This window comes from Lampetra fluviatilis, chromosome 28 (assembly GCF_964198595.1).
Source record: "Lampetra fluviatilis chromosome 28, kcLamFluv1.1, whole genome shotgun sequence".
In the NCBI taxonomy this organism is placed as follows: domain Eukaryota; kingdom Metazoa; phylum Chordata; class Hyperoartia; order Petromyzontiformes; family Petromyzontidae; genus Lampetra; species Lampetra fluviatilis.
Window position 1 is genome coordinate 5,079,054 of NC_136302.1, and position 14,212 is coordinate 5,093,265.

The following is a 14,212-nucleotide window of genomic DNA, read 5'->3' on the forward strand; positions in this document are numbered from 1 at the left end:
ACTTGGGTCAGTCTCACGAATCAGGTGTGGATATCAATACAAGGGCAAGGTTTTGCAATGAAATAATGAATAAAAAACATGGTTTCGAGACAAGCCTGTAAGGCAGAAACTCGTAAAATATGTTTGAACGTATGGGTTTGTGTTAAGCATATGCTTGACCACCGTAATGACCATGTACTCTACAATATGATTGACTATACAGCCAACATACACCACGCTAATATATTCTTTCCATTTACAGAATGACATGGCTTACCAAGTGGGCTGGCCAATAAACATAATTAAAGGACGATTCATCAGTTCGTCCAACACATCAAGTTGTTCGTCGATCAGCCCCAAACGATTACAGGACAAGTGAAATCCATCAAGACGGAGTGAAATAATGAGGCCACTTCAAGTGGCCATTGCAAATTTATGTCCAGGTAGGCTTGTCACCTGTCCTGGTTTTCCTCAGGACCGTTCTCTTTTTTGTGGGCATTTGTCCTCGGAAATCTCTTTAAGCTTTCCTGGAACATTAAACATTAAAAGCTCATTTTCTTTGTCAGTTGCATAATAATAATATACCACTCAAGACAACGCTTCTCCCTTCTTTCTGTTTTTTGTGATATGTGATGAATAGTCCAGTTTTTTTGTATCTCAGAGGTGGCAAATCTATTGTGCAGGGTTAATGTATTTTTTTTTAAAGTGTGCTACTTTTGTGACATACTCATGTCTAAATGACATTCAATCCGCACGCTATGAATCTGATACTGCTTCATGGTTTCTCCATAATAAAACTGATGAACAATGGTGTGGAACCTTTTGGAATCACTCATAAAGTATTACACAGTTTGTCTTCTTTCGTTTTGCCTATGACACAAAATTACGGAACGTTCAATTCCCTTACAAGGGAGACACCTAGTGGCGTTTCAGTAGTTTTTAATGTCATTATATAAACGAACCTTATGGCGGGACCCCGGGATCCCAAAAGCCTCCGGCTCTCGCAAAAAACTGCGTTGCGACGTCATTTTATGTCTGTTGGAGGCGAACGACACGGCAATCTATTCCTCTCGCAATGCGATCATTAAAGTTTCAAAATTGTGTTTTTCTTCTGCGCATTCGTCCTCGCTGCTGCGCTTGGACACGACGTGACAACAGAATGATCCACGCCAGGTGGGTCGCCGCGTTAATGTGCGCGGTGGGACGGAGTCACCAAATATACATTCCTGCGGAGGGAGCTGGTAGGAACGTTGGGTTGCTCGGTCAATGGCCAGGGTCAACGGCGGCGTGGTGTATTCCGCAAATATTCCCCACCCCCCACTCAGCCCCCCAGCCCCTCCCCACCCTCCTTCCGACCAAGCCCCTCCCCACATCCACCCAGCCCCTCTCCACCCTCCCCTCCCCACCCAGCCCCTCCCTCCCCACCCAGCCCCTCCCTGCACGACGGACGGACACAATAATCCCCTGTGGGCTGGTGTAATCAGGAGGTTTCCTACCAGTATAAATTCACTCATTACGTACCCTGGGGTCCCGCCATAAGGTTCAAATTCAGCATTTATGACTGAAAATCTCGAATACATTCACAACATCATATCCCAATTAGTAAAACTCCAATTACTGTTGGCAAGGTGGTTAAGGTTATAAATACTCGTGGCAGGGTACTAATTTGTAAATTATATATTCAGTTTCAATTTCCGATAACTCATTTCAGCTCACTTTCAGTGATTACTAAGTTAAAGTTTTAAAAAAAAGTTATAATTTCATTCCAGGTTATAAATTTGTAAATTTTTCAAACTGGATTAAATGATTCGTTAAATTCATTTCCGTTATATTTTTTTCATGAACCAGTGATTTCAGCGTCACGTGGCGATAACTTAATCTTTGACATCTGGTGAGAAAAAAAGAATTATGTTGAACAGTGAGTTTGACGTTCTTCAACGTCATCATTAAAAATTGCACGAAATGTTTACCCCACTCATGAACTGGATTGGTTTATAAAGTGACAGGTTATTGGGGCCGTCCATAAATGACGTCACGCGATTTTGAACGATTTTTGACCCCCAGCCCCCCTTCGTCACGCGGCGTCACAAAAGTCAGACCCCTCCTCAAATATGACGTCACAAAGCTCTGCCTCCCCCCAAAAAAAAAACATGCTTCAAATCGCTTTAAACTATTGTCATTGTAGTGCGTATTTAATGTGGCGCTGCACTCTGATGTTGTAGGAGAAAACATTTATTAAAAAGTCTATTTAATTAAGTAGAACGTGTTGTTTATATTTATTTAAAGTTGCGCATCTTAATGTAACGTCACATTTCTCAAACCCCCCCTCCTCGTCACACATCGTCACAAATGTCTGACCCCCCCCCCCCTAGGTGCGTGACGTCATTTATGGACGGCCCCATTCAACATATGAACAGTTTTTTTAAATACATATACTGTCACTGAGAGGAAAATCATGTTTAACCAAACGGCGTTCGTTCGGAAATACTAAGGTTCACAGCCGGTTGCTTATCAGTAAGCAGCCCGCAGGATGGCCCAAAAGTCAGGACACGGAGTTATTTCAATTAATTTAACACTCGAATAAAAAATGGTTATTGTTTAGCCTTCAAGACGAGCCTTTTGCCCGTCCAAGGACGGGTGTATTGCAGTAAATCTGAAACTTGCAAGCGAAAAGCAGACCGGGACGTGATATTCATTGCATTAATGCGTGTGCAATTTGTAGGGGCGCGGTGACACAGACCTATTTCATCACGACGTCCTTTTTACTTTGATGTCTCAACAGCGTTACGGAGATCGCGTGACGTGAGGGTTCTGCCTTTGTAGTGAGGGTTGTGAGTTGACGCCGGGGAGGGGGGAGGAGGCGCCTCGCCCCCCCCCCACCCCGTGTGGAGTGACGTCAGCCGCTTATTATTATGAATGTGTGGGGGGCGGTGTCCATTTGGCGGACGTCACCTGTTAACGATTATTAATGAGGGAGGCTGTTCGATGTGGAGTGACGTCACCCGCTCATGATTATTAATGAGGGGGGGGGGGTCTATGTGGAGGACGTAACATGTTCATGATTATTAATGAGGGGGGCTCGTCGACGTGGAGTGACGTCACGAGCGTTGCACACAGACATCCTTGGCTCATTATAGTAGCTAATCATAATGGGAGGGGGGTGTCCATTTGAAGGACGTCACCTGTTCATGAATATTATTGAGGGGGGCTGGTCGATGTGGAGTGACGTGACGAGCGTTAAGGACAGACATTCCTGGGTGATTATAGGAGGTATAATATTCAATCTATTATCATTATTAACATGTATAATTTCTTCTTCCAGTGTCGGCAACTGAAACCCATAATTTACAAAACTCGACCAAGAATCCTGAATGATTGATGATTGTTCAAAGATTAGACCTGCAATAAAAAAAGTTATATATTCATTTAAAAAATCATTCATGCATGTGTAATGATAGGGTGACATCTGTCGGCCGAGGGTGGTAATTATGGTCATGGCTGCGTTACATAATGCCTTATTATAAGGGGGGCATATCTGGGGTAAAGGTGAAGGGCGGAGTCAGTCGAGTAGCTCCCGGAACCAGCTGGAAGGTTCTGGAAAGAAGGCGTGGCCAGAGGTGGAGCTTGGCCACGTCAGGGCAGATATAAGGAGGATCGAACCAGAGGTTCGGTACAGTTGCGGGTCCTGGGTTCTGGCTGCATCGCTGCTCGTCATCACCTCGTCATCTCCGACCACGTAGCTGATCTTCTGGAAGACTCTCTTCGTAGCCGTCGCTGTGCTGGTTGAACAGCTTACATAACTAAGCCGGAGATTGCCTATGTGTAGCTGCGTTACACAATGTATCGCCCAGTGTGCTCTTAATAAATAAGAAGCCTTCTACTCGACGTGTATTGGAAGTCGCTCACTACACATGCATCAATGTCAATGGAACACCGTTTGAACATATTTTAAAATAAATGAACTGAACCCTATGCGATTTGTTAAAACACATATAAGAACCCGATTTGTCCTGAGCTCAAGGCCAACCTGTCATCATCATCAACCATGATCAATCCACTGCTTTATGGCGGCCTCCCCTGTGATGTAATAAGCAACATAGCACTTGAAAAACGAGATGTATTAAAACTATGAAAAATTATGTTTAATTTTACCAGGTAAGGCCCACTGAGGTATATATAGCTTTTTCAGAAGTGACCTGGTCACAAATGATAGCTCAACGAAGTGGCTCATTGTGCAGAAATTTATAACAGCCAAATACTCTAAACGCATGTTGATTAAAAATGTGGAGGGAAAAACCAGAGGACCCGGAGAAAAATCCACGCGACCACAGGAAGAGAGACATGCAAACTCCAAATATACAGGCGTAAGGGTCAGGATCGAACCCACGACCTCCTCCATACCAGGCAAGGTAGTCAACATCTCGCCAACATGGCACATTTAATTACTCAATGTGCTCGATGGATAGTACTCCCAGATGCATCCCATTCCTTGGCTGCCACTCCATCAGTCTTGACCATCAGCCGTCAGCCCTACAAGCGACGCCTCTTACCGGAGCCCACTTATCTTTTAAAAGTTTGAATTGCCTTCAACATGCATACTTTCTGTAAGCCATGTGTTCATCTTTCCGTTTCTCAATGTTACCCAGAGCATGCATTCCTCCGTGCTTTGTGCACTTTTCAGCTTTTGCTAAATTTTTGTTGGTCAATGTTTCTGATCAATGTCATAGCAAGGTAATATTCAATTGTAGCGAGTGACTTCCGAGACACGACTTGTAGAGGGCTCCTTGTTCATTTCTCACACTTTACAGGCAGAGTCACTGAGCAACATTTACACTGGGCTACGTATAGCTGACCCGCTCATACAGCCACATCGCCGGCGTCTAACTATATAGCTGGCTAATACAGCGACGACGACGATGGGGACGATGATGAAGAGATGACGGCGAAGACAGCGACGGCAGCCAGGACCCGAACCGCCACGACAGCCCCGAACCTCCGGTTACCTCCCTTTTATATCCTCCTCAGCGTGGCCAAGCCCCGCCTCTAGCCACGCCCCCCTTCTAGAACTCTCATGCAGGTTCCAGGAGCTTCTCGACTGATCCCTGCCTCTGACCCTTGGCCCAGTTACGCCCCCCTTATGGTTGGCTGTTATAGAGCGCACCCATACCCCGAGTTATCCTTCATTGTCAACAAATCGCACCATGTCACTACACAATGATAATTTAAAAAGGGTGTTCTTGATTTACCTGGTAGTTTACGTGTATGTTCACTGAAGCAGCAACTTCATGACTTGCTTGGCCTATGATTACTTGCAAGGAAATACGACAAAGCATCTATCTCCGATTCAATCTTTGCACACTACCTGTTATATATGCTTTATAAAACACGGTCAGTAAAGAAACATATGAAACGAAAATGGAAGTGCCCAAAGCATGGACAGATGCACCATTGAAATACTATGGAGCACGCAGGTTAATAACGTCAAACTGTGAGCAAAACTGGACTTCAGCAGGACACATCATGGCTGGAAGGGAAGATCACCGATCGACAAGAACTACAACGGATTGGTGTGGACCAATCAGTTTCATAGACAATGCCAATATATTATCAGAGTATGTTTTTTGTTTGCATTCTGACCACAAGTATTGTGGTTAATGCAGACATGATTCCTTGTAAAAGGTTTCAGTTTGGTGTTTTAACATCTTAACACATTTTCGATTTAAAGCTTTCGTGACTGCAGAGATTCATCTTCTTGGTTCTTTCGGTAAAGTCACGTAGAAGGGAAGTAATAAAATAATAAAAGTAAAACACAATAAAATAATTCTCACGACGTTTCGGCCACAACGCAAGCAGCCGTCCTCAGGTGAAAACCAGGTCCGTCGAGGCGACAGTCTAAGCCTCGACGGACCTGGTTTTCACCTGAGGACGGCTGCTTGCGTTGTGGCCGAAACGTCGTGAGAATTATTTTATTGTGTTTTACTTTTATTATTTTATTACTTCCCTTCTACGTGACTTTACCGAAAGAACCAAGAAGATCTTAAGACAACTGTGTTGTTGCCAGAAAAAAGGGTAAAACCTATTCTCAACTACAACGGAGTCTCGATTTAAAGCTTTCGTGACTGCATGGATTCATCTTCTTGGTTCTTTCGGTAAAGTCACGTAGAAGGGAAGTAATAAAATAAACATAATAAAATAATGTCGCCTCGACAGACCTGGTCTTCACCTGATGACGGCTGCTTGTGTTGTGGCCGAAACGTCGTGAGAATTATTTTATTATGTTTTATTTTTATTATTGTATTACTTCCCTTCTACGTGACTTTACCGAAAGAACCAAGCAGATACAACGGAGTCGTCGCCAAGCCTCGAGACACGTCCGTTGAGGAGATGGAGTAACGAAGACAGGTCAAGCGCGGGTGCTGGGTGGATTATTTCATGGCAGAACTTGTGTGAGAGAGGTGGTCGCGATTTGGCGGAGGTCTTCATCCAGCAGCGGATTGACAATGGCTGTTGATGATGACGACTCATCTCTAGCTGCTATGGAAGGACAAAGTCATTCGTGAAGTGGTGATGTTGGATGCCAGAGTTGCTTTCCTGTCAAACTGGATTTGCTCTTTTTCAGCAGGGAAGCTTTCAGTTATTGACAACTCATTTAAAAAAAAACACACACATCCCACAAGCATGACTGGTACTTTTTCACAATTGAAACACGGCCAACCGAAACAATCTTTAAATTATCGGAAACTCTTTGTTTTCGCAATGGATTTAAACTTCAGTTGTATATCGTGGCACGCATAAAGGCATCTTGTATATAATGAGGGGAAATAAAACATCTTCTTGGTTGCTTATGAACACATCTACTTCTTAATAATGTACAGCTTTGTGTAATGCCATCTGTAGAGCAGAGCATCTAAATTGACATTTTAATATGCACATTAAAAACAAGGAAAAAAATCTATAATTCACCCACCCCAAGACTAAATATTGTAAATCAAACGTGGAAAAATCAACCATTAGCCTCTTATGCCATGGAACAGTTTATTCCAACATGAGATGTACAGAGCTTTGGTAATGCATCTAATTTTGCCAAAGTACAAGTTAATCGAGAAAGATGAACGTCCTGTACGCAGTTCTCACGCTATTGCAGGCAAATGCCCTTCTCTTTTCACAAGATGTCTTACGCTTCGTTTGCTATGCGAGCTAAATTGGGCTGCAAGCAATGGGGCACACCTAGAAAGACCCCGTCCAACGATAAGCGACTCACCTATCGAGTTAACAGCTATCGAGTTCCAACCTCTCCGCTGTGTGGGGACAAAAGCAACGTTGAACGAGAAAACTTTTGCAAGGTCTCATCCACCTTGAGTTGGATCATAGAAGCTAGACATGTTGAAATGGACTGACACTCAACTTGTTTCAGTACTATTCCAATTATCTGAGCAAATTGGACATTCCTTTTTTTAGATCACCGACTAAAATATACCCAGAGTAGAGAAATCCCGAGGCATTACGAGTGGGGTGGATTAGAAGGGGCAAAATGACCTGGTTTTTGGAGTGTAAATTTTCTACGTCTAAAAAAATTAATAAAACCACACACAAGCCGTGCACTCGCTTATCACCTGTACTATGTATATCCGACACAGGGAATTTGCAAACTTTGGACTGGTTCTCAATGCCTCCATAAAAAGGCCCTCTATCCATGTACAGCATGTTGTTGGGTGTACGTTACCGACATCGCGTTGTGCCAAAATGCTTTATGTGTCACCAGGCCTTAACCAGATCAATCTTAACACCCCTGGTGGGAATACATCTCAGGGAGTGCTAGCAACAGCAGTTTAGGAGCAGCTTCATTACATTCTCCTTAACACTTCTTTCTGTGGGGTTGGACTCATTTATTTCCGTTGACACAAAATGTGTCGTCAGAATTTGGGAACCCAAAACCAAAAAAAGCAATCGGCAACTTAAAAGCAATTGCGAGTCTGAGAAATCGTCAGTTGATTTAGCAAGAGCTCTCAGTTATACGTGTTGTGTTCAGTTCAATGGGAGATTTGAGCATACACACAGAAAACTGATTTCTTTAATTTACAGAACTCGTAGTTGTTATTTTACTTTAGGATTTGTCAAGACAGCAGGAGACAACGTTAGTCTTGCAGTTAAGAACGTGGGCGTTCACGTGGCAGCAGACAGCGCGATGTTGTTAACGCAACCATGCATGTCCGAGCAGGGGCACCGTTTGAACCGTAAAACTCAAGTAAACTGGCCGAGCGGTCTCCGGCTGAGTGGTCAGTATTGCTGACCACTCGATTATACGGCTGCATTTAGGACAGCGATCCATCTTGCCGGATGCGAGGCTGCAAGCTGGCGAGGAATGCAAATGAGAGCGTGCGAAAGACATTTGGGGCGTTATCAATGCTGCAGCACAGGAGCACATATGGACCGTGCAAGGAACAATAATACATTGTTTTTTAATTCAAAATTTGGAACGATGCACGTGCTTCAAGAGTCACACTGTTTAACAAAACAAGATGTTTACTCACATGTTGTCATGCCACGACTGATTCACATTCCGGTAACATGAAAAAGCGGCCAACTCACTCGCTAAAAATAAACTGTTGATTGGAAATTGTTGCATGCCACGGATGGCAAACAGTGGCCAGATGCAGTCCTTTTCCCAAAACATTCCCGAAATAAGCCAATTAATAATAAAGAAATGGCAGTGTTGCACATTATCAAGTATTTACACATATGCCATGAAAAAAAATGCATTCGTGTTTAAAGTTCCAACAACTCTTGAGATAATTATTTTTTACGGGAATGTTAAGCATGTGGGCTGATGTTAACGGAAATGAAGTTTAAACCGTGCTGTCAAAAAAATGTCAATGGTCAGTTTATTTTTCATGTGCATGAAATATATGCATTACAGTCATATCATAATGTACGTGGACTGCATACAGTATTTATAACAGAGAGCATTAACATTTTCGGCTACGTTGCATTACGAGGGAGTACTAAAGGAAGTTTTGCCCAAATATGAACCCTGCCAAAATAAATAATCGTTGTTTATACGTCTTGCTTACAATCAGGCTGACAAATTTAAACCCCAAGTTCACCTTTAAAAAAAGTGAAAGTTGCAAGTTAAAGAATGCAAATATACACGTATTCTGTTCGTATGAAAATAATCAGACGGTGACAAAGACATGTTGGAACAGGGCGAGTCCATTACCACATAACGGCCTGCTTGACAAGAGCTGCGTCGGTATTTCACGGGCAACTAAATGTCGAGGGATTTATCATTTTATTGTTTCCTTTATAAACTCCTTTTTTCGAAATTCGCATTCAATGTTAACCCTTGACAGTTACTTCACCAACACTCAGGGAGGGAGGTTAAATCATGCCTTTGACCAACATAACCTTATTACTGCACGTATGCCACATTCAAATGCGAGGGCAGTAAAGATGAATGCAACGTCAAATGTAAGAAGCGCTACATTTTGCAAACAATTACCTAGGCTGTGTTCAATGAGTTTAAAGCTCCATTAACAAAGTTACATCAGGAGCAATCAAGAGATATCGCTGAAGCAACATTGTACTAAGAACGTCCAGAAGCAACATCAACAACGTGTTCCTGACAAGAACAAGAAAATAAATGTAATTAATTACACTTCAAAACTTGCTTTGGACATTGTCACACAAAGCCTAGGTATGCAGCCACAAGAGCCATTTTCATTTGAGATTTTAATTCAAGTGACCATCTGTTTTGAATGTTCATTATATATACCAAATTGAATTGGACTGCATTCAACATTTACATCGTGCCTGATTCAGTGGGAATGGCACATACGATGCTGATACTCGATCACTGTACAATTCCTACCACGGACAACGAACGCAACTCAAGCCAATCAAGGCATGAAAAGTTGCGAATGTATAATCCTTGCATTAAATAATCTAAAATCAAACCCACAAATGAATCATCTCCAAGCGTCCAGTATAACCACGCGAGCAGGACAGTAAGGCAAATTGTTTCATTTCACAAAGCTTGGTTATAATGTCAACGCAGGGCGCGTTAACGCACCTATGTACAGAGACAGAAAAAATATCCCAACGCGCTGTAGCTGAATAATCCCTTCAGATCGCCGCTCACAAAAACGCACACTCCCACTGTCAGGTGACTGTCGAACGAGGCGGCAAACCAACAGACGACAGCACAACACCCAGCAGCGTCGTCCTCAGCGGTGCTTGCCGTAGCGGTTGAAGCGCTTGTACAGGAAGCGAATGCGCTTCTTCAGGTTGTGCTTATCCTCCTCGAACATGCGGCTGCCGACCCATCTCATCCGGCGGATGCAGCGCTGCAGCTCGTTGCCCTTCCAGCCGCGCAGCCACGCGGGTCCGCTGATCAGCTCCTTCGGGTGCATCTTGAAGTCTCCTGCGTGCGAACACGCGGTGCAGGCACGCACGCACATCGCGTTAATCCCCGCGACGTCAGATCGGGGCGCGCTTGCGTGGCGCCACCAGCCTCGAACGGCACGAGCGAGGGATATCGGTGAGGTCAAACGCATCGCGTGGGGCAAGGCCAACGCCAGGAGTGGGAAGTCCGTGGTAGTAAAGGAGAGCACGACGAAAGGGTAGCAGGCTATGAGGAAGAAGCTGAAGGGCGTCTTTTTTTTTTGGTAATTATACACCACAACTATACCCGACAACCCCTTTGTCAATCCACTGCTGGACGAAGGCTTCCACCTTGATGTCTCGGTCATGGGGGGGGGGTTTGACCTTACTTCACCACGCTGGTCAGTGTGGGTGGTGAAGGTTGGGGGTGGCGGCCCATGACTGGATCAGATATCACCGGTGCAATTGTATTTGCCTAAATTGGCCAAACTCAGTTCTGAGTGCAGTCCGCTAAACACCGTGCCACTTCTCCCACTACACACTCTAATTACGCGATTACTTATTAATGTGCAGCATAGAGATGCATTCACCAATTCAGCAGAGCCACACGTCATGTTGAGTAATACGTCAAGACAATTTAATTTCCCTTCACCATATACTGTATCTATTCTACGTGTCTATCTTACAAGGAACAACAAGAATGTTTTACTCCTCTGCAGATGGAAGGCTGGTTATGTTTATACCCAATTAAGCCTTCAAGAGTTGAGCTGGAGTTAATTGAGTGTTGTAATGCAGTTGTCAGTGAGGAGCCCCACATCATCAGGCTGGTAAACCAGAGAGACCTGCCTGCTATCCACTGGGCACCCAGGACTCCAACACAGCTGCTGGCTTAATGTTCCTTCACAAGCATTATCCCCTGAACTTAAGCCTACCAGCCACAGGCAGTAAGGTTTAAAACAAGTATAACCCATAAAAACAAAGTTTTTCACTATAAATCCTTTATATGCGTGGCGGCTAGAGTCCTCTCGTCCTCTGGCTTGAGATGGCTGCCACCTATGGGTCAGATTATTGCATGGCAGCATTAAGCAATTGGTAATTAAATATATTTTTTTCCCCTAAAAAGTGTAAAGTTATGGAAAAAAAATTTCACGAAAATAAATTGTCACGCACAACGAGTCTGTGTGGAAAATGTCAGCTTGATTGGATCACAGGAAGTGGGTTAAAAAACGACCGAAAGATTTGCACGGTCGTAAGCGCGCAAGCAAGCAAGCAAAGTGAACTTAATATAAAGGATTTAAAAAAAGACAAGGTTTCATGTTTCTATACACAGCATCAGTACAATCACTATGACGGCACGAAAGTCCTGTCTCACTAGCCTATACACATTTCTTTCTTTAGAAGCGACCCTGCAAGCGAAGGCTATACTGCACAACACTGCTATAAATCAGCAATAATGACACGACAGATAAAAGCCCTGCGGTAATGGCCACTGCGAGCAGTTAGTTTCTGTCCTCTAGCCTCAATATAAGGTTGGTTGGCTCATCGTCCGAGTCACCTGCGTAACAGCGCACAGCCCGTATTTGGGTAACAAGTGACTGGTGCAAACAACCGATTACACCACCACATAAAATAGGTGAACATCAGTGTACACACTAAATGCATCCAGCACCATTGCTATAAGATGCTGGATACAAAATAAACATCGCTCATTGATGTTTGTTCTTGCAAGAGTTTTTTTTTACCTGAGAGATAACGTTATAACCGCAAGGGTATGGATATCTGGCGGAGTGGTCCCGTGATGGATACTCGACACGCAACAAAATCACGATTTCAAACGCCAATCACGTTCGACTCAGCAAATCACCTCAGTAGGGTCATTCAAACTCTTACCATTTTCTCGGAATTTGACCGTTGTTGTTTTTCCCCCGAGAGGCTGGTCCTCCACAATTCGAATGCAGCATTTCTATCTCGGCCTCAAGAGCTGCCAATAGGTCTGAGCTCCACTCCAAGCTTGTTTTAGCACGACTTTGACTTTGGCAACGGACCGTGTCGCTAGGGATATGCCCGTTTGCCAGGAGCTACGTACACCAACACTTTGGTTCCAAATGAAATCTGGCTCTGCACAAGTGGCATCCGCCATCCAATTTCTAAAACTGCTTGCCATGGCTCTTCATGAGCACACTTGCCGAGGATGCCAACGTTGTCATAGATGCCGAACAACGCCCGCTTCTCAGTCCACCGATCGACCTTCTGTGGCACCGGTGAAGAATGCGACTTAACCAAGCTTGTTGGTCCTGCGGGAGACAGCACGCAAGCAGACTTTACTATGCGACAAAATCAAATAGGTCTTCAAAGCTTTCAAAGGCACACTCTAAAGCGAGCCATCAGTTAATGTCCTAATGAACGTCAAAGGAAAGTGAAAAATACCGAGAGAAAAGTCCCTAAGGCGCTGAGTGAAGGCAGATGGTCTCCATATCCCAAGCAGGAGTCTACCAAACGTTTGCTTGACCAAAGCCATTCTTCAGCACCCGGCTTTGGCTGCAAGAAAGGAACATCCATTATTAAAAATGTCAGTGTGTTACAGTGACATGTATTGATTTTTTTGTATGTCAAGCTGTCAGCCGTGCAGTGCTCATTTTACACAATGCACTGAGGCTTGAATGCACCTCAAGGCCATCATAAAATGCAAAAACTCAAAGCCTATAGGAATTCTTTCGTGAACTCACAGCGCAGTGGCCGACCGGTTAGCGATCTTTCTTTTGGGTGAAATATTTCCAGTTCAAATCCACCTATGTCCACTTCTCCAGCAATGCACTATCATGTGTGTGCCCCTTAAGGTAATTTGTGTGAACGTAAAACATCCCCGAGGCTTTGTGTTCAAGAATAATTAATTGTATATGCCTCTTATATTTTTATTTCATGTGTAATGTACCAGAATGAGATTGCTTTTTCTTGAATGTTTTGGTTCTGAAAGAGAGAGGGACAATTCTTGCCAAAGTGCTACAAAGCATGTTTGGCATACGGTCAATTTATAATCAGAATCTTTATTTAGACTGCAGAAGGAATCCGATGAGCTATGAAGCTCTTTTTCACAGATGTCCACAGTATGGGCGAGTCAGCAGAATGATATACAAAACCAGGTATCAGGTATGCAACCTCCAATACAGTGTGCATGTACAAGTATGCAGTCGTATGGAGACTCTGACAACCAAAAGAAAGTGGAATTTCTCACATGACTCTGGGCCACCAATGGAGGTGTGTACTGCCCCCATACTGATTTGAGCAGTGAGACACTATGCAAATTATATGCGGTATTATAATATAATCTAATAATCGCATGCATTGATTGCTAGTCCAGGGGTCATCACTCTCCGTTGAACCACTGTACATCTAATGCTGGAATGGCCTCTCATCCACCTATAATGTCAATAAACGTGTCACCACATTATACACATTGCAAAAAAAGCAAGCCATTATATTTTATAGGAAAGCCCAGGGATCGGCAAGAAAAATAACAGGAGGCATTTTTTTTAAATTCGGTGAATACGAGATTGTCTCGAACAAAACGCCACGAAGCAGTCCTCACAGAGCCACACGTGGCTTCGGAGCCGCAGGTTGCCAACGCCTGGTATGGCCAAAACGAAAAAAGGTAAAATCACCTTCAAGGAAATTGCTAAAATATTAATCATTTAACAAAGAATTTAACAGCCACAACAGCGCCTTCTTGCAATTGGGACTCTTAATGGGTGTTCAGATGGGCAGCTGTTGGTCGTGAGTTCTCTTGGAGGATTGGTGTTTGCGCACTGAAACTTGGTTTACTTGAGTAGCTGTCAACTTTAGAATTTTTTAAACT

At 43.7% G+C, this 14,212-nt stretch overlaps 1 protein-coding gene across 1 annotated transcript; it reads right to left on the minus strand.

Annotated features, from left to right (window-relative positions):
- Nucleotides 1-8,422: 8,422 nt before the first annotated feature.
- MRPL51 (mitochondrial ribosomal protein L51) lies at nt 8,423-13,975 on the minus strand. The gene is made up of 4 exons (XM_078869570.1): nt 13,292-13,975; nt 12,787-12,897; nt 12,546-12,653; nt 8,423-10,399 (listed from the first exon to the last, which is right to left on the minus strand). Exons 2-4 carry the CDS (start codon nt 12,875-12,877, stop codon nt 10,203-10,205), a joined length of 396 nt encoding a protein of 131 aa, XP_078725696.1. The 5' UTR covers nt 12,878-12,897; nt 13,292-13,975; the 3' UTR covers nt 8,423-10,202.
- Nucleotides 13,976-14,212: the final 237 nt, after the last annotated feature.

What these genes read in the sequence shown, in the direction of transcription:
- MRPL51 (XM_078869570.1), bottom strand. Translation starts at nt 12,877, where the DNA reads ATGGCTTTGGTCAAGCAAACGTTTGGTAGACTCCTGCTTGGGATATGG. An exon ending in CCTTAGGGACTTTTCTCTCG is followed by an intron (nt 12,654 to 12,786) that starts GTATTTTTCACT and finishes TGTCTCCCGCAG; the next exon opens with GACCAACAAGCTTGGTTAAG. An exon ending in TGACAACGTTGGCATCCTCG is followed by an intron (nt 10,400 to 12,545) that starts GCAAGTGTGCTC and finishes GTTCGCACGCAG; the next exon opens with GAGACTTCAAGATGCACCCG.